At 44.6% G+C, this 21,119-nt stretch overlaps 1 protein-coding gene across 2 annotated transcripts; it reads left to right on the top strand.

Annotated features, from left to right (window-relative positions):
• Positions 1-334: 334 nt before the first annotated feature.
• LOC128886013 (homeobox protein Nkx-2.2a-like) lies at positions 335-12,643 on the top strand. 2 transcript variants are annotated; one of them, XM_054140514.1, is made up of 4 exons: positions 335-997; positions 8,641-8,738; positions 8,834-9,037; positions 10,669-12,643. In XM_054140514.1, the coding sequence occupies exons 1-4, from the start codon at positions 921-923 to the stop codon at positions 11,172-11,174; spliced, it is 885 nt and encodes a 294-aa protein (XP_053996489.1). In that variant the 5' UTR covers positions 335-920; the 3' UTR covers positions 11,175-12,643. The 2 variants fall into 2 exon arrangements, with proteins under 2 accessions (XP_053996489.1, XP_053996488.1); XM_054140513.1 differs by lacking the exon at positions 335-997 and adding an exon at positions 6,450-7,136.
• The last annotated feature ends 8,476 nt before the right edge of the window (positions 12,644-21,119 follow it).

Below are 21,119 nucleotides of genomic sequence, written 5' to 3'. Positions count from 1 at the left end.
TTCGCAGTATCGAGCTAGCATAGAAACATGGATCATCGTTATTGGTCCGAGATACCGTGAAAGATACGGCGATCTATCATTTCTGTCTTTGTTCTTGTATTTATCCTTTTTAATTTATTCCCCGTTTCCCCATTGTTTGCAATTGCAAAAACTATCGAAATTTTGTGTTCTGCAATTAATTGAGATTCTTCTTTTATTTCGTATTTTTATAAATACTGTTAACGAAATCGTATCCACATTGTAACTGCGAGTATTTTTAGCGTTATCTCGATAAATTAAATGATCAAAATTAAACGAAAATGACTGGTTGCTTTGTTATAAAATCGCTCTTGCGACGGTATATCGAACCTTTGGAAAATCCGATATCATTTGGGACCGTCTGACGTGACAGTAGTCAAACTAATCTATATAGGGTGTTATCAAACAGATAACGTTGCCGGAGCTCCTATCTGGTAGCCATATTTTTGATACAATATATAGGTGATCGATATATCCTCGTATAGTTCTCAGTAAGTGAGAGCAGCTATTACGGATTGGACGAATCGAAAATTCTGCGTTCTCTATCGACCTGGATCGTGTCATTCTGTGTCGTGCAACTCCGAAAAAGCTGCGTTTTCTCGATATCCTCAGATGAGATATGCGAGAAACCTTTGTTTCGTTTCCGAATAATTTCGTATGTCGGCGAGAAAATCGTGAAGAAAATAGAAAAGAAATCGAGAAATCCGATATTTAACGAAAAGAAAAAGATTGAATTTGTGTCGTCCACGAGGAAAAATCATTTCGAATGAACTCGTCGCCAAAGATCAGTCGTTTTCGCATTTGATCGAGAGTTTAGATCACAGGTAGCAAACTCGCGAACTTTGCCGCGAAGCGACGAATTTTAAAAGAAAAGAAGCGCCCTGGAAGGAAGAACCTGGACAATGGCAAACGGATACGACGAGTGTTACGACGCATCCTGGCATGTCTTTCCACCAGACTACGTAGAGGACGATTACAGGTAAGAGTATTCTTAGAAAATTTAACTGCTCGAGAGGATGGATTGCGACCTCCGAAGCGTTCTTTTTACGTGTGAAACTCCTCGCGATAAAGCGACAGGTATTATATATACGAGTAGTCGGTCTAAAAACCCTCGAATACGAAATTTTCGATGGCTACATGAATCAGTTGATCCCGATGAACAAGCACAGTAGAAGAAACGAGGGGTAGGTAAGGGAACATGGCGACGGAAAAATGGAGTTTTACGTTCATTCATGAACTGGCCCACAATGGAGCAGCGGATCCCGGAGTCATGAATGATCGTAGTACGTCTCGTAGTAGGTGGCTCGACGGGTGGCCTTCGGGGAAGCCTCTTTCAGAAAAGCTTTCTCGAGAAGGCCCCTTCTTCGCCGCCTGTAGAAGCCACGGGGCCAAACGTGACCCAAACTTTGCACGGCTCGTTAAACACCAGCCACCGACGTCGTTTAAGAAACATTTAAGAAGTTATTCGAGGCACAGGCTACCACCGGACCACCATTCGCTTTACCTCCATTCTGTACAATCGTTTTCGTACCTTTACGTTTGAAATACTAAAGGTCGTAGAAAGTATTCGCGTCCTACGAATTTTCATGTTGGAGAACTTTGTCGCCTTCTCTCGAATAGCTTCTTTCAGTCTCGAGTATTTAGATTTCCGAGTTATTTAATTCAAATACGAACAATTGATTATCAATTTGCATACCTTAACCCCAAAAGGAACGGAAATGTCATCGATTCGTTTGCTGTGCGTGGTCGCGCGTTATCTTGATGGTAAAAAAAAACACAATTTCCGTTAAACAAATTAAGCCACTTTTTCAGTGCCGATTGGAATCGTTCCAGTTGACGATAACGAAGTTTCGTATCCATTTATCGATTGGACTCCAGCAGCTCGTACATTTCTTCTACGTCCTATCAAACAGAACGAAATCTTTCGCGAATATTAGCACCGGTTTCCCCTGTAAAGTAAAGGATTTGGTAAAAAATGGATGTATTCCAACAATAAATATTTGTTTCGTTTCGTATCGTCACGTGTATCTAATCATTGATCATACGAGACGCGATGGAGAGTGCGAAAAGAAAAGAAATAGAAAAATGGAAACAGTCGCGCGGTAGTATCTATCTGCATCGAACGAGGACGATCCGGAAAGATATAGGTCGCACGTCAACTGGACGTGACAAGATCAAAACGACATTTCGTTCTTATCGAAAACGAAATCTGACCTTAATCGAAATAAGCAAATAGTTGGCTAACCTAATGGTAACTTTACAGCAATCGAGTAGAGATTACCTTTACTATATGCATTGCAGGTTCCATTAAAGCTTCAATCGTCGACGTTTTCCGATGTGTTTATCGCGTTATTGTATGGTCCCTTGGATCATCTTTCTTCGAAGAGAATCATCTCGTGTAAAAATCAGTAACGAGAGGAAAATACGATAGCTTTAATACTGGAACGATTAGCATATCTGATTAGGAGGATAGCACCGGAAACCGGAAGCAAACGTTTAAGAGGCAGTCACGCATATCGGTTAGGCGAATCCTTCGGTATAGAGTGGTACGCCTTGTTACACGGTGCCGGACACACGCGAGAACCGAAAGAGCCCAAGTGCCAACACCTGTTGGTTTCCACCATAAATTTCGGATTAATCGTAAAGGCGAACGGTCGCTTACCTTCTACCTGTGAGCTCGAACTGAAACGAAAGCACCGATGCCGATGGTGAAATCGCTCGAACCGTACGCTGAACTTGACGAGCCTGGAGAGGAGCAGGCTGGAGAATCTAATCTTCACGGGGAGAGTCTAAAAACTGGAACAATCACCTAGCTCGTTTTCAATTGTAAGCTTCGAGGAGGACTCTAAATACAGAGTAGAGTAAACGTTCGTTATCTTTCGATTTTGATTTTGATTCGATATTCTGTTGATTTAGAAAAGAGATAGACGAAGACACTTGCAACACACACTCGAACACCCACTTGATAGTTCGGTTCGCTTGGGAAGATTCAGGTGTTGAGGGTGAAACGTGCCGCAGTGAATGGAGGTTTATCCATTTACGAGTTATTTCGCCTATCCCTTATTACCATTACAATATCGGTACCTGTCGGTCAAACACCTGAAGCTCCGAGAGTCCGTATTTATTGTCGGTACGTGCCGGCGCAAGATTTACTCGAAAATTTTCTCCTCGAACAGTGTCCTGACCCTTAGATCTTCGAGACCTTCCTCGTGAATGGGATGGGTGCATCTGTGCACGTTTATGTATTTGCGAATCTGAATGTTCAATAAGCTCGAGTGCCACTAGACTGCGACTATCGATACTGGTCACCCTCGAGTGGCCAATCGAGTGCTTGTTACACCAGGGACTGTAACAATTTTTGAGCACCGAAACGATTTACGTAAAATTAAGTATTCGATTGCAACGCATAATTTATGATTTATTTCTCTTTCGCGATACTCGGTGCTTATTAGATTAATGCGGATTAGACTCGAGCGCGAAATTCTGATAATCTCGTGTAATCGAAGTTGAACGATTAACTCGACCGCAGTCTCTCAAGACCGTCGTTATGACGTTCGATAAAAACCGAGCTGGACCTCGAGTTAATCTGAAGGTACGAACACCTCTTTCGCTAGCTAATCCGTTCGTTTTCAATTGGCAACATCAGATTTAGTTTGCCAACGTCGACTTATCTACTTTATCTACTTCGAGATTATTTTTGAGATCTTTGAGATGAATAACGGAGGATAAATAGAAAGAGGACGAGAGAGAGGGGGAGAGAGAGAAAAAAGGAAAAGTGCTTCACCTGGCCACCTGGCGAAGCAATTAGACCCAACACTGGTAGCAATAAAGCCCTAAAGCACCTCCACAATATGCAATAAATTAAGGCTGTCGCAAAACAGCGTTTTACGATTGGTGTTGGCAGTTCGTGGAACGAATGTTGGCTGTTCCATTTATCGTAGGTGACTTCAACGAAAGAAAAATTGCAAGAAAAGAATTTTAAGGAGGATTTGATGGTGACTCAATTTTGCCTTCGTCACTTGAATTCCAGACGCATTCTTTTGAATTGTTGTGTCACTTGCTGGTGCAAACATTATCGAGTAGAATTTCTTTAAGAGGAAACGCAACGTTTGCTATAACGGAAGAACCAACGCTCAACCATTCTAACTCGGTTAGAATCGAATTCAACGAGACACACCTTGTCATTTTTCGTCCGTCGCGTCGAGTCGTTTCACTCTTCGCTCGTTCTGAAAACTCCAAGCGAAAAAGGAAAAAAAGCACGTAGAGAAGTTGGAGCTCCCGGGGCAATCGAGCAACATTTGCCAGGATCCCACGACTGTTTGGCGATAGCTGTGCCAACTTGTTTCGAGCACGCAACCCAATTTGTCTGCGTCTCATTGTTTTACCGACGCAGGCGGACCGTTGCCTCGCAGTGCAATCGTGGTGCTTTCCTCGACTGAAAATGTCGAGGGGATCGTGCCACGAAGTATTACGGCTCTCGACGATCGAGTGCTGCCTCCCTGGACGCTCTTCTCCTCGAAAATTCATTTTCTTTTCAAAGTCTATCCTTGCACATGCGTTTCAGAGCCTTCCCTTTGCTTTGGGAATCTATGGGCTGCGTTACATCTACTTAGCTCAAAGTTTTTCCAAAATCTCTTCGATTCCACGGTGAAATCGTCCCGCGGCTGATAAATCCAACAGTGGAAGCCTCATGAGAAAAAAGTCGGGAAGGTCAGGTCCGCCCTCTTCCGCACTTTTTGACTTTTTCGTCGAGCAGGGATCGTACAAAGGATAGTCTGAATAAACCGGAAACTCGCTCCATCGTCGCCCCTGTCCGTTACCTGTTCCTCTTCTGAACCATGCTCTTCGGACTGTCTGTGTGGCCGTTTCACGTGTGCGTTTTCGGCTATTCGTACCCATGCGGGATGCTTTACTCGCGATTTGATACAAACTGTGGGTCCATTGTATCGAATCTCACCTAAATCAAATGGAAACGATTTGTTGTCCGTTCGAGTGCTATCTATTTATTGCACCTTCGTTACTGTGGTCTCGTATTCAAGATGAACGTTTCGATGGTTCAATGGAAGAGTCTTTGGGAAGAGAGAATTCAAAGCGTTGAAAATAAAAGGAATGGTCACACGTTTCCAAGTAGCGGCCAACTCAAAGTGCGACTAAAATTTACGTATTCAGAATGACCTGGCAAAATGTTGGAGATAAAGGATAGAAATATACTCGTCGTATATGTATATCACCTATTTCGTTTCAGAATGACCTGGCAGAATGTGTAAGTTTCGAAAAACAAAAGATCCATGGAAAACACGATCGGTATTCCCAGGACACCCCAAATACCCAGATCATAATATATGGTCTCGAAGTTATGGCTAGGAGCGGAAATGGTGCAACGATCGTGACGACGCGGACGTCCGAGAACGCTTTTAACCTAGTTGCGGGTATCGATAGATCTCGGTTTCGAAGCAAAGGGAGATGGTAAGGGAGAGGGAGAGGGAGAGGGAGAGGAAATGAGTGGCCTAAAATTGAAAGGAAAGGGTAAGAGAAAAAATCGAAGTGACACAGTAAAAGCACCGCTAATGCTCTTTCGCATTAACACTCGACGTAAAGTATGCTCTCGGTGTAAAAAGCTCTGATCGATGAAGCGACCGGATTGGTCGGTCCGCCGCGAGGGTTGAAATCAACCCCCGAAACACTTCTCCTGTGGGATTCTCTACGTCCTACGCTCCTATTGGTCGAACGGAAGCTCCACCCCGTGGTAACTTACCCCCGGAATGTTCGCCAGTCGACCCTCGTTTCGAGCGGGCGACGACTCCCCTACGATTCGCAAACTTCTTCGAGCGTTTGGCATTTCAATAAATTCCTATTCAGTCTTCTGCTACGCTGCACTCATGAATCCAAGTAGACTGTCGTCGTAATGCTGTTTCTCATTTGCGTATCAAATCTTACGCGATTCGCATCACGGAAGAGTATTTCATACTGGAGTATTTTGTCGAATATTCAACGATAATATCGTACAACATTCGTATCCTATTAGGCTAATGAAATTGCAATTAACGTCGAAGGGATGTAAATGACGAAAGAAGCTCGAAAAGAATAAATGGAAACAGTAGATGAAACAATATTCCACGATTACAATTTACCAAAGCATTATAGCGGTCGAGCTGGCAATCAGTATCGCGGTCGTCTTAGTCTGACGTAATGCAAGTTGCGGGCAATTAGGATCGAAATTGATTCCCGACCGTGGCGTCCAAAGGATCGTCGACTGCCGTCGCAGCCGTGGCTGGCAAGTGATCCGTGGAAATTTTGGTCGGGAGCTCGTCGAGGAGTGCCAGGGTGCACCGAGAGGGGTGGACTGTCGCGCGGCTCGACCGCGAGGGGTGAGCTCCGAATCTCCGCCCCTGCGAAGATCCGCCCTCGGATTCGAGGGTGCTTGACGGCCGAAACGGCGCGGAGGTAGGGAACACTAGCCGTCAAGTGCTCGTCGAGGACACTCAAAAACTACAAGGAGAGCCCTTTAGTCGTTGCGAAAAGGACTCGTCCGCGTCTGTGGGTTCGGAGGTCGCGTCGGCGTCGCGTCGGTTCGGTCAGTCGCGTCCGATGTTCATCCTTCAGACGTCGACTGCGATCGAGCGTGGTGTCTTTGTTCGTTTCGCGATTTTTTCGCGTGTGCCTGGACGATGAACCCGGAGGAACTGTTCGTGGACCAAAAGGAGATGTGCACGAGTGATCGTTGAACCATCGGGTGTTCGGTAGCCAGAGTGACGTGTTTGGAAAAGTGAGGACGGACAGGCAGAATAGAAAGGTGGAGGAAAGTGGACGAGTGAAAAGTAAACAGAAGGTACGAGAGAGAGATTAGAGAGCAGAGGCTAAAAGAGGGGTAGAAAGAAAAGATAACGAGAACTCAAGGGAGAGAATTAAAGAGGAAATATATTCGGTTTCGAGCAAGTTCGCGCGAAACGAGCGAACCAACGAGGACGTTTCCTAACATGTACCGACGCCGCTAAACACCTCTCTGATACCCCTTTCAAAATGGCGGACAAGAATACGATTCTGCCGTGGTCGCTGCTATCCTATCCGACCAGTCTCTTGAATCACGTCTGGTACAGCCACCTTGCTTTCAATAATAGGTAAACGAACCATCAAAACCGACTATCACGTGTAACGAAGCTTTCTTATCCTCCGTCACCCATTCTAGAAACTAGCTATCCTTTCACGGAGCATATTTCCGCATGCATTCCGGTTGGTATTCTCTCGTAGATTACGGTAGAAATTTGGTAGCAATTTGTTTCAAATCAAACATCCAACTCGATCAATTTTTCTTTCATTTTTCGTTGACCCTGGTAGCTCGCGATTACAGTATACAGTATCTATTGCATCCTATATCCTTGTTTTCGAGGAAACTAAAGAATGATATGCAATACAAAACTCGAGATGGGATGAAAATGAAACGAAAAGTTGTTGGGGGTCTCTCGATAATTCCATCGATAACTCGAGTCGTCTCGTAATCGCCTCGAGATCTTGATGGCCCTCGAATTCTTCCACGTGGCTTCGACAATATGTATCGCGGCTTATCGAGACGCGTTTCTGTTCGATTATCGGTACCCTTGGCAAATATCGCGAACGCGTGCCGTTTCGTCGATCAAAGTTTGCAACGGTTTGTCTGTAATTCGTAAAAACAAAAACAACGCAAATCAAACGAATTCAAAGTTGATACAATAGTTGAATTATACGTTGAAATCGCCAGTGATTTCAACGCCGCAATTTACGATGTAATTGATGGCAGGGACAGGCTTGCATCACGTTAGCTAAAACCCGCTGAATAGGAGAATTTTCAACAACTTCTTTCATTAAAATACTTTGCGCAGTTTCGTAAGTTCGTAAGTTCGCGTTAACGAGGGCCAAGAAACTTTAATTATTAGACGGAAAACGATCTTCGACGTGAAATGATTCTTTCAGACATGTTCCTCGCTTTTCTCATAGGCTCTCTTTAAGTCGAAAGATAAAACTCGTAGAAGCTTAACCAAGATTGATCGACCTTTTAATAATCAACGTTCCACTGTAATTCAATTTACTAATGGCATAATACGGATCCGTGTATTTCTAATAAACTAATCTGTCCTCGAAGGGATCGAGATTCGTGGTCGCCCAGCGTCGATCCGAAGAAGGGCTTTCATTGAGGAACGTGGTCGAACGTGCCGCGATAATAGGTCGCTTGGCTTAAAGTGGAAGGCCAGAAACTCGCTTCTGTGCCTCGACAGGTTGTTTGCAGGAAAACTGCAGGTATCCCGCGAGAGGTCTGTCCTTTGGCGGAAAAGACGCGTCTAATCTGCCGGCTTAAAGGGCCGGCTGGCTTCTTGACGCTCGTCACGGCGCGGGCGACTTCCAAGTTTGGAAAATTGGATTGATTCGTTCGAAACCGACCTTTGTGCTCACGACTTCTCGACTCGCGGAATCCTTTCGTTCGAATGAGACCCTCTGTGACGATCCAGTCCATTGTTTACGTTCTTTGATCGAACGCGTTAAATTATCTTGAATTGGCCTGCATTCACGTACAATGTTCAGTTGTTTAATTTTGCTAATCGTGGGACCTTCATAGAATTCTTTCGCTACACTCTGCACATCTTGTTGCAGAATATTGGAGAGCATAAAGATGCCCAGAACGAGTTTCCACATCCATGACATCCTGCAGCTCGACTCGAAGCCGTCTCAGGAGGAAACGGAGGTCCAAGGTAGGTGCAAACGAATATGTGATAGTCTAATAAACGAACCAACGATTAGGTCAAGATCTAGACTTTTGACTATCTTCTCGAAATGTTCGTTACAGGAAGCACCACGGTTCTACCGAGCGCAAACGATGTTCCGTCGGCCTATCAACAATTTTTCGAGCATACGACGGCCATGTTGCAACCCGCGTTGTACGCGAACCTCAACAGAGGTACCCTACCACCGGCGCCACCTGGGCTGCTGGGATGGCCTGCTGGTCCAACGTTACCAGCCACCTTACCACAGCCTTTGGAAGAACTTAATGGTGAGCAATGATATCGTTTTCATTTCGTCAACGGAGAGCTTCGATTAGAGTATTTTCTGACAGCTACATTGTCCCGACAAATTAGGTACGACGATAGCAGTAACTTTGATACTTGTGCGTACTTTAAGGTATCCGAAGACATGTGGCGTCTAGTCAATTGCAAAGACTCACAGTTACTCACAATCGTACAGAGATCATGTTATCAATGTAATCGATACTTTACACTGTCGAGTCTCCGTGATGTACATATACGAAAGAAGAATCTTAGATAGCGTATATTTTTATTAGACAATAACGAAGATTATTTCTGAATGAAACCATGCCTAATCCAACTATATTCCTCTGTTAGTTTAATCGTAAGACACGATCTTCCTAAACGAAAAAGATTCCTCTTAACTCGATACAATCACGCAATCCACAAAACTCGTGCAAATATACGTTGATAAAGGAGGGGAACAGCTCGTAACCCTTATTTATTTAACACCCTACAATTGGTCCGCGTCGGCTAAGCAGGATCTAATGGTCCTATAAAAGGTCCTTGTGGCTGCTGTTCACCGATTGGCCCGTACAGGGGGACAGATGTCCTACGGAGGACAGATGCGTGTAGCCCTGTAGGCCCTCGATGAATCGGAATCGTCACGCCCAAAAAATCTACCGGTAGCCAATCGGCTCTTTTCTATCTCTTCCTTATCTCTCCTCTGTTCGCTTTCTCGACTCGTCGTGTACCGTGAAACCGAGAAATCGGGGTCCAGGACGATCTGAAGCCTATTTACGCGTGAAAAGGTTGTCGTGGATTGTGTCGCGGTTGCTCGATCGTACAGTTAGGAAGGGAATTCGTTCCGATTTATCGACGAGTATCTCACTTTTTCATCTCAACGACAACGTTTAGAATTATTTACGATAAAAATAATTTAGGTAAGGATAATACGATGTTTATATTCTCTAAATTTAAGTACCAAGTAACTTTTCGGCAACAAGGGCACAATTAATCGTCGAATCGTTTCCTTTAAACACGCGAAAGTAACGGTGGCGGGTGTCTAATTGAAATCACGACTGCGAGTAGAGTCTAATCTCCCATGAAAATGATACAGTCGATCCCATGGGGTGGACGAGGCCGCGTCGGTATCAAACAGGCTTTATATTGCTTCACACCCTCCCCAAACCAAGTTAGGGATCGCTCACAAAAACGTATTGTGTGCTCGCTAAAGCAGGGACTCGTCGTTGTACATTAAATTAACGTGTCTCTCGGTCGTCGTGGTATTTGCCACTTTAACGCAAGGCTAATCAAAATATTGTTAGATTAAACCGCGTACACGTTGAAGAGAATTGGACGTATCGCGTCGTAAACTGTTCTAAAATCGATGAGCACCGTTTAGAAAGTGGAGTCATTACGAAAATTAATGGGGCCGAACTTGCAGCTGCATTGTCTAGTACCCTTCGACTGTTAACGCTGATTGCAGGCAGATGCAAGCCTGTATCGATTTCTCAAGTCTCGTCGGCGAATGGTCGTTCATCGTACGAATACGTTTCCTTTGAGACCATTCGATGATGATATTTGTCGACAACTTAGCAAATTAGATATACGTGTTTCTACGAACCTTGGAATAACCGAGGCGTTCTTACCGTTCCAGTGCTACAGCAGCCAGACTCGACCAGCCCAGCGATCTCGGACTTGTCCTTTGCCCCGAAGCAGGAGAACAGCCACGAATGCAAGGAAGAAGAATCGGCGGATTTCGAGGACGAGCAACAGACGAGCGACGCTCAACCCCACGAGACGGAGCACAAGAAGAGGAAACGGCGAGTTTTGTTCTCCAAGGCGCAGACTTTCGAATTGGAGAGACGTTTCCGTCAGCAGAGATACCTGAGCGCTCCGGAGAGGGAGCATCTGGCCTCGATAATCCGGCTGACGCCCACGCAAGTGAAGATCTGGTTCCAGAACCACAGGTACAAAACGAAGAGGGCGGCTACCGAGAGGGTAGAGGCCAGTGGGAGCGGATGTTCGCCAAGGAGAGTCGCCGTTCCGTTGCTGATAAAAGATGGAAAACCTTGTCAGTCAAAACTAATGGAACCGTCCACGTATCCCAGCACCGGACAGGTACCTATGCCACCGTACATGCAAAAACCCTATTGGTGGTAAAAGAAACTCTTGTGAACGTTTAGACGTATGCAGAGTAGCTGAACTCTTGGGAGGGATTCGTGACGATACATTTCAGTGGCTATATGTTATCCAGATGCGTCGGTAGAACGATTTGTGAACAACTTATTGTTAGTGAGTGAATACGTCGGAGAACATTGTGGTTTTTATCCAGGTCAACGTTAGAACCAGTGCAAACTATGGCAAGTAAACGTCAACCAGTGCAGATACGAGTTTGATATTACGGAGACAGAAGAAGACAACGGACATTGAAGCACGATATTAAAGACGACGATTTTCTTAAGATAACGTTATCTTTCTTTCTATTGTGGATATCAGTGAAAACGGTTGTCTCGGAATTTTAAAAAAGAACCATAGCGCAGAATGGAGATGTTCCTTACTGTTTGTAGTAAGAATTCTACATGTCGACCGTATTACTAGCGTAGATACTGTTTATCGGTAACAGTGAACGTAGAGTCCTAAATAACGATAGAGACAGTCGAAAGGCAACAACCGTCGAGTTGCAATTGATGAACAAACGCACTGTCGCGTCGGTCGAAACGTTTGACGTGGACTGAACGAGCGAACTCTTCTCTAACAGAGACTATCATCGTAAGAAGCTAACGGTGATTTGATTATACTATTCGAATCGAGGAAGCGACGCGATATCGTATGAAACCAAAGATAGCTCGCGATCGATGGACGTTGTTCGAACGTACCGAACAGGTCGCGGCGAGAAAGTGATCTAGCGCAAATAAGTAGATAAGTAGAGTTGTTAGTTGTGAATTCATTGTTCGGGAAGTTCTTTCGTTTCTCTTTTTTTCTTTGTACAAGAGATCACGTGTAGCGTGGAAATTAGTTGGTGTAGCGTGTGTTTCGAAACGTCGCGTTCGTACTTAACGATATTAAACAAATTCGAAGTTAAGGAGTCATTCGTTGTTCGATATATCGGGATAAATTATATCGATAACAAATTTTAAGCGATTTCTTCGATTACCTAACTCGTTCCTTCGATCGTTCAACGAAAGAAATTGAAATTAAAATATCTGTGTTTCGGTTATCATAGTTTGTATAGCGAACTTTCTTACGAACGAAGAAACAGGTCAGAGGACGAAGAAAGACTTGTAAAATTTGATATTAATATTATAGAAACTTTCAAAATGATACATGTCCACGATGAACTTGTACAAATAAGGTTGTTTCAGCCGTTGAGTGTTCCCGAAATAAAAAAAAAAAGAAAAGAAAACAAAAGCAATCGTAGAGATTGTTCGTCGCTTATGTAACTCGAACACCTCGCTTTCTATCAATTTAATCGCGATAACGAGATAATACGTTGGGAAACAATTTCTCTTCAAACTAAATGAAAAATAATTCCAGTATGCTTTCTCGCGCCACGCGCAGTTGCATTCCGAAATTCTGTGAAACGAACGATTGTTCTTGTTTTAGTGCACTTGTCTGACAAATGGGGGGGGGGGGGGGGAAAGAGCAGGTATTATATTGTAATTGTATAGAAGGCGAATCGAGGGTGTGACGTACTCGAATAGTCGAGAAAAAAATCCCAGTTTACCGCCTTTAAATAGGTAGTATGTAATTTCATCGATCGGTTGTATATATGTACATTGTATATAATACATAGTAGTCTAATATATCAGATTCATATTTAATAAAATCAAACCTTAAGCAAGTAAAAGATCTTATTTTTCTTTCTCCAGTCGAATACTCCCGATTAAATTTTATTTCAAGATTTCCTTTGGTTCTTCGACGCGCTAAAAAGTTTACTTGTTTTATTTAACGATCCTTGACGAATACACTAGCTCCGGATTGCAGAATCTCTTTGTATCCACACTCGCGTCTAATGCGATTAAACAATATATATACTCGAGACGCTACGTCCCCTTTCACCGTCTCTCGTCCCTTTTTATTTCTCTCCTGGACCGTTCTATAACGCTTCCCTTTTTCAGAACACGCCGGAAGCCAGTGTAGCTTGAGTGACAAGCTTCCGGTTTCCGTTTCCGAGCAGCCATCTTGTTACCGGTTTAGATTTCCTGAGGGCGTCCTATCGAGTCTCGAGGGGAGCGCTTTTCGACTTCTGTTCAAAAATTGTTCATTTCGCAGCCGGTTTGTTACTGCGACTGTTCTCGTGGACGTAAACATGCAACTTGTAAAAGTGTTTTGTTTACAGAAAGAAACTGTACTTTTCCCAGGAGTTTCTTAGAATCGATAAGATTGTCACTTTGTATCACTGGATCTAAAGGAATCACTGGACAATTGTCCAATAGCTGTCTATAGTCGATTAAAAACCAACTAGACTCAAGGTTACTCGAGACTCATTATCCCCGCCATATCGTTTGGTCACCCATACTTGTCTTGTTTTTTCGTACAAGCTTGCATAATCTCTTTGAGCCACTGATCGTCTTCAACAGGGTTGAAATATCATCACCAACAATTAAATTAATTCTCATATATTTTATAGGATGATTCATCGCCAAGATAACTCTCAATGGTAATTAGCTTTACCACGGACATCGAATATTAAACGACGAGATTTTAATCGTTCATACGCAACCACGTGATGGTGTCTTAGGGGCAAAAATCGTTGAACGAGTTTACGCAAGCAAGCTTTATCGGCAACTTCTCTTTATCGCTCGCGATCGAAATTATCGGTTACCAATCGGATTAATCAGATCGAGCATTACGTGGCCTCGTATCGCGCGCTGGGATTTATGTTCACGGCTTTTTTGCGTTTTACGAAAACACTAATCAATCATCGATTACGTATCTGAATTATTTGTCGAATTATCTCGATCGGTGGTGAATTTTACGTTTCATTCTACCGTAAAAGACAGCGACGTGATTCGCCACGTTTCGTTATCAGTGGTGCACTAGTACTTTTACTATTACCCTTCGCAAAGATCTAAGCAAATCGGGCAACGGAATATCGCAGAGTTGTTGATCGAAAATAAAATTATTTTTGGGTTTTTCATCGATACAATTTCCTTCGATATACGGAATCGATCGGAGCGCAACTAGAACCGATGACCAAAGACCATTCTCCGGTTTTCGCGCAGCAATTTGGCAAATCTTTGTCCCCATCCGACGATCCCTTTTGCGGCAGTTATCTTCCCCGGGACCGACGCGACGTAACGAGAGAGATGACGTTGCGAGGTAAATGGAGTGGACAGCGGGCAGCATATGCTTTGTGCTCGGGTCCTTGTATAAAACGAAACCACCCCACGAGGAATGTTCCGCGAGCGTGTGCGCGGAACCTCGGTGCGCCGAACCGGAAGCGCGAGATAACATTCAACCCGGCTGCAAACTCGTGATTTATATGACCAGCCGTAATCTGTAGAGATTTGGACATAGTCCGTCGACTTTCTCCGGGCAACGAAGGATGTGCTCGTTCGGCCGACGTCTACGCTCAACCACGACTCTTGAAATGCGTAAAATGCTCACTGTACGAACAAGAAGAGTTTGGAAGACGCGCGGGCTTACTCGTTGAAGAATCGAGGACGTATCTCTCCAAGGACAAAGCAGAAGACGTCGCGCAGAAACGAGAAAAAAAAAGCACGGGGCAGGGCAACGTCGCGGGGTCCCGATCAATGAAAGAAAATAAATTGATAGTTTGTCGAACGGCGGGACGTCCCCTAATATTTCCGAATGTAATCGAGGGGGTGTACGCGCACTTCGAGAATCGTGGAAAAAAGAGAAAAGCAAAATTGCGCGAGGGAAAGGGAGCGTGGATGGACAACGGCGTCAAAGGCGGAGAGAAAGGGATGGAAAAAAAAACGAAAAAAGTTCGACAATGCAGTTACGGGTCAGAGCGAAGAGGGTGAATGGACGACACCCGTGTTCCGGGGGTGTTTTATTGGCTGGTTTCCGTGGGGTGGAAATTTCGTGTAATGTATGAGATGTTTGCGTGGACTCTTTTAACCCTCTAGTCCTTGCATACGTTAACGTCGACTGTTTTCTGCTAGACCACCATTGGCGGACTTATCTTAACGAAACGAGAACATGCTCTACGATTGCAAATGGTACGAATTTAGAGAGAGAGAGAGAGAGAGACAGAAAAGTAAGTCATTCCTTTGAAGAAGGAAACATTAGAGAGGAATACGAGTGTTTAAAAAATACAATTACCAAATTTGCAACATGTCCAAGCAAGGGGTGCACCGTAACGTATGTACAAGTGCAACGTGCTAGCGTAGACAGCAACGACAGGAGAGGAAGTCGATAATTATGCGGACGGATGGTGGATAGGCCAGCAGGGATGCATTCCACTTCTGATAACCCTTCGGGTCGTGTGATCCAGTTGAAACGCAGTGTAGGTACCATTGTCGGAACCGGAAACGACCTTCCTTCTTTATCAACGTTTTTTAAAAGTCACAGTACGACACGTGCCAATATTATACCGGGGTGCGACGACACGTGACCGGAAGAAGCATCCTAATTGATATCGATTCCACGCCCGCGTTGCGTGCTCCTTTTCAGCCTGTGTCTTTATCGACAATCTCTATAGTCCTTTCATCGAATAGCTTTCGAAGATGACGTTAAATTAAAACGAGGAATTTTCGTACAAATTTTTTTCGAGAAATCGTGTAATTATCTCTGTCAGGCACGTTTGTTTTCGAGGATTGAGCAACCTATACAGAGAGAGTGGAAGAAACTTTTTCTCGTAGGACGATCGCCCCAAAGGCGCGTTTAGTATTTGTTCGATCAGACTTCTCTCGGTGCGTCCGACGGAAATCTGAATGTCCGAGGGGAGAAAGAAATTCGTCGAAACTTTTTCAATCCCGAGAATTTTCTGACCGACGGCCCATTGTGTTGCTAGGAGTTTGAAAAGAACCTACGGATGTCGAACGGTTCAACAACCGATTCGAGGTGGTCGAGAGTCTCCCGATTAACTAGCCGAATTCGTCGCTCGACGCTTCTCCATCTTCTCCGAGTAATTTGGATAGGAAACTAGTTATCCATTATCTTGGAGTTGCGGGAAATAGAGTTACCGAAAATTCTGTCCCAAAGCAGAGATCTCTTGGCGCTTAGAAAATGGCATTGTCCGATGAATCTCAAAAGGCGAAGCTGAGTGCAAAGCGTACTGGAATGTTGCCAGATAGCGTGCATCGCTCGAGATGATAAGTCTTTGCGGACGGAAAAAGTCGAGGAAGATTAATCAAAGCAGAAATTCCGAGCGGCGAGCGACCACCGACAAAGCATATTCCCCGCTAAGAATGGATCGTTTCCGGTTCCGCTCTCTTTATGGTACATTGCGGCCCAGCGATGTATTAAGATTACTTAATCAATAAAGCTCCGTACGGAAAACTAATTCGTTTTTCACCGGGAATCGTTGCGTTTCTCTTTGCAATTATCCTTTTCGCATGGCTGCCAACCATTGGGAGCATAAAATATTTGTTCGTCTTAAAAAAATTAACTTTCGCTATATTTTTCTTATCTTTCTCTTTCGAAAAGTGCTTGTTCCCTGAAACAGAGAAACGAATTTCATGAGACGATGGTATCGATAATAATCGAGAGGGCGATCGGAGATATCGGGTGTCAATGTTTGATCACTTAACTGTGACTAACGGTCCGCTAACTGTCGTTTAAACGAGCTTCCGTTTGTTTAACACGCGTTTAAACATTTTGTGCACGCGTCCCGTGCAAACAAGCGGTTCGACTTTTCGTTTCCCAAAGGAAGGCGCGTTCGTACGATCGCAAACATCGCGCGCACGGAATTGTTCCAAGGAAATACGTACGTGGACGTTAACCAAACGGAAAACACAAATACGAATTGTTATTGCTAGTCGCGATGTTCCATTGTCTTTAACGCGAACAATTTCCAGCTAAAACTACAGCCGGAAATATTCGAGCAGAATAGTAGGTACCAGGAAAAGTAAGCATTTCTTTTAATGGAAACATCTGCTGAGTTCATTAAACGTCTTTGGAAGACGCCTCGAAAGAACACCCTTGGAAAATGCAAACTCGCGTAAATCAATGTCGACAAAAACAGCAACGGGAAGAACAGCGGAGGATAAAGAGAAGCGGAAAAAAGTTGTATCAGCTCCATTCTGGTCGGCAGCTCGTTTAAGCAGATTTAGTCGCGGGACCAGGAAACGTTTAACAGCCCGAAGACCCTCGCGAGAGGGCTCGGTGTGAAATAGTCGAGATTAAAGGACCAAAAAAAAGAAAACATCTCCTTCGCCCGGGCCGATACAATTTTTCCTCTCGATCCTAACTGAAAGGGAGTCCATTGTGTAAGCTCAAGGTGCGATCGTGGCACACTGAAGAATCGATATATTTTTCTACCGCGTTGATATATTTTTCTACGGTACGTCGCACCGTTGAATCGTACACCCCTTTGTACGCGTGTTTCAAAAATATTTTCTATTACGACACAAGGTTGCTCTCTGCGATTCTTATGCTTCGTTTATCCTTATTCATAGGATTGAGACATTACTTTGTTTCCCAGAGAACGACCCGTGGCGATATTGGCACTCTTGTAAATCGTTCTTAATAGGTGTATCAGGATCGCGTGTGATTTAAGGCCCTTTAGCGATCGCGATTAAAGGGCCGTCGGCGAAGGATGCGCGACCGGCCACTGCCACCGGTCGGAACACCCTAATTTCGCGACTATGCGTTCACCAACCCTCCCACGCCCTATGGGGGTTATTTGGCCCCCGTGACAATGAGACGAACACGCGCTCGAGCCATTAACCGATGGTTACGCCGATGCACACGCACGCGAATCACGAAACCATTCGGGATTCACCGGTAACGGAGAGCGTGTCACTCTGTCACCGTGTTTCCCCGCGATCTTATCGTTTTCCTGTGAACATCATCGGCTAGCCCCATGTTTCCTTAAAGCTAATAGATATTCGAGATTTTACTTAACTCAAATTACCGACGCGTAACTTCACCAATATAAATAGAACGAAAACGTAACATGAAATCACACGTTTAGAATAATATTCCAAAGAGACTTGGAGGAAAGATTCGCGCGGCAGGGTGTTGAACGATCGGAACAGACCGCGCTTGGGGTAGCTGAGATTATCCCGCAGGATTTCCGCCCCGCATTACCGTAAATTCGTGAAAACACGACATTGAAGCGGGGCGTCAGCGCGTGCATTGATTTCCCGCTCAATTTCGCCCGAATATTCCACCGCGGGAATCCGCCGCGCCGTTGTCCGTAAACACTATCCCTGTCGTAAGCCGACGTTTACTCGAATTGAGACACAATGTGCGCTCGGTGTTCCGTGAATAAGCCTGTTAAATGCGGACGCGAGGACCTCCACAGAAACGGAAACTGCCCGCCAAAGCAGCGCTTATTTTGCGGTTCGACGGGGTAGGCATTTTTCTCGAGGTAATTCCGAACGATGGATCGAACGCGGTTTAATTTTCAGCTCTACTGTGACTATGAACGACTAGACCCATTTCGGTGCAACCATTATGACCAAGTATAACCATTTCGTGTTAGAATTATCCCAGGGTTTCGAGTGACTCCCAAGTTGATTGATATCAAACTTACTTTGACGCAAGGTTTCATATTCAGGTCATCTGAACGAACGTCTCGTCACGATTTCAAAGAGTGTCCATAAATTTCTTGATAAAATCGTTTCAGTTTCCTCGCTGCACTCACTGCAGGTTTCCTGCGCTTTTCTATGTTTCAAGTTCCTATACACTCTGTGTATACACACACGCGCGCGCGCGTCTGCTGTTGGTATGCGCGCCCCGTACGTCGAATGGGTGGAAACAGCCCCCTGAACGCTCACCTGGGCAAGGCGTGGCTTTCGCGACAGTGGTCGATAGCGTGGCTACGACCCGGCAAAGCACACCCCTCTTTTCCGAGGGTTCGCGGCAACGAAGAAAAAAGGAAGAATCGGTGGCACGAAGAGAAGGGGAGGGAGAATTACGCTGAAGTCTGAGGACTCGGTGTAATCGACGCTCCGACAAGGACTTCCTGTCACGGTTTCGCGAGAAACATTACGCCGGCGTCGCCCTTGGTAAATTTCAGCGAGCGACGATTCGGTACTGTCATCGTCTTTTTTTCTGTACATAATTCAATGGAAAGAACTTTCATGGCATCTCGATATTTACGGACTCGTTAGCCAACTTCTTGTTTGTCCGTTTCTGTGGAATTTAAAACCGCGATCGCGACGAAAACAAAAGGATAGTCGTAAACTTGAGTCGAAAATTGAAACCAGTAAAAACGGGAAGAAACGGCAGATACGATAAAGAGAAGAGAACGATAGGAAATCCGCTAAATTCTGTCATGATATATATTTTTATGGTGGCCACATCGTCTGGCTTCGATCCAATCGCGATATCGTTAACAGCCTTGCTGTCGCTGCGCGATTTTCTCGTTAGCACACCTGATGGTCTTATTTCCACGTCCCAATTTCATCGAGATTTCGTACTTGACCCGACTATTTCTGGAGGGAAGAAACTCCGTGTTCGAGAATAAAAATCGCACAACTAAATATCCTATATTAAGAGTATACAGACGTCATTTTTTTTTTTTATCTAGACATTCGTTTATCTGTAAAATTTGACTTTCCTTCAGGATGACGATTCGATTTCGCCCAGAGTCTGTTCTACGTTTGTCGGAAGTTTGCACCGTCGGCTTCTGAACAAGGTCTTAAACGGTCTCACGTTCTATGAAAGCGCCTCCTTAAAGACTAATTACTTGCAACAGGAGGTTGCATTCATTCCCTTGTTAGATACGCCTGTTGCATTCTAGAACATATCGCACCTAAAAACGTAAACGTTCGCCACTTCGAAACCTACTTCATACCTCTTCAATTTTCCCTCGCAAAAGCTCCAATAACGTTCCACGTCTTCCATTTCGATTTCGAATAAATTCAAGAATGAAACATCTTTAAAGAGACATGCGAGGCGCGAGCTCACGTTTTCTGTACCAAATGGATATTACAGCTGACGCGTTGAAAGACTATGACGCTAATTATATTTGGATCATGCGTGGTTGCACACGGGGTGGGCGAGTTCTTTCATACAGGAAGATCCGATCTAAACACACCGTGTCAGCGTTATGCCAGTAAAGTGCTAGTTTGTGTTACCGGATGCGACGTAATAGCCAACATGGAAGTTCATCCTATTTCCAGCCATTGTCTGGAGTCTAGCAAAGGTGGTGCGCAAACCATCGTTTCCTCTTTTCAAATAAATTCGACTTTTTCCAATGCCGTCGTTTAATCGAACCGATACTTGATGTTTTCTAGTACTTCTTGTTTCTGTTTCGACTTTGTTTTACTACGAAGACAAACGACTGTCATTTCTATCGCCACGTCCTCTCCTGTGACTTTTGTTTCGTGCGTGCTGTTAGGAAAGTCGACATCCTTTTCTCAGAAGAGGAAAAGCGCGTACATACGTGTATATACGTCACTGGCACACGGCTAGGAGGCCTAACATGACCACAATTACACGCTCGGAGAATAGTCCACGGTAGGCGCGACAATTGGCCGGATGTTTCCCCATTGTGACGGGCGGTATGCCGTGCTGTATTGTCCGCAGTTTAGGGGCAAGCTGAAAAGCACCGATTCCGAAGGAAACGCTGTTTAAATGCGGAAAATTTCGGCATTGTAGGTTACGCGCGTCGATTGACATTGTTGCCAATAGGCCAAATTCCGCTAAGTAGAATGCGATATCGCTGATGGCCCCGGCCAAGGATGGTTGGAAGAGAAAACCAAGTTCAAAAGGGTGAAAAATTGTGGAAAATAATCGGTCGATGTTGCAAACATTCCGCGAGTCGAACTCGATAAATCAAAATGGTATGTAATTGCGATACGAGGGTGGTACACCCCAAAACTCGACCCTTCCCATTCCATAACATGAATAAACGATCGTACGATTTTAAAGAGTGATTTTAAAGACGAGTTGTATCGTGGTTCGCCACGATTCTCCTGCGATCCAATCTTAATTTTCAGAGTTTGCGACAGCGGGAGAATC

This window comes from Hylaeus anthracinus, unplaced genomic scaffold, assembly GCF_026225885.1.
Source record: "Hylaeus anthracinus isolate JK02 unplaced genomic scaffold, UHH_iyHylAnth1.0_haploid 11982, whole genome shotgun sequence".
In the NCBI taxonomy this organism is placed as follows: Eukaryota; Metazoa; Arthropoda; class Insecta; order Hymenoptera; family Colletidae; genus Hylaeus; species Hylaeus anthracinus.
This window is presented reverse-complemented; position numbering and strand designations above follow the sequence as displayed.

Coding starts and splice junctions, on each gene's coding strand:
- LOC128886013 (XM_054140513.1), top strand. CDS start 7,039: ATGGCGGACAAGAATACGATTCTGCCGTGGTCGCTGCTATCCTATCCG. Junction 8,739..8,833: donor GGAGGAAACGGAGGTCCAAG/GTAGGTGCAAAC, acceptor TGTTCGTTACAG/GAAGCACCACGGTTCTACCG. Junction 9,038..10,668: donor GCCTTTGGAAGAACTTAATG/GTGAGCAATGAT, acceptor TTACCGTTCCAG/TGCTACAGCAGCCAGACTCG.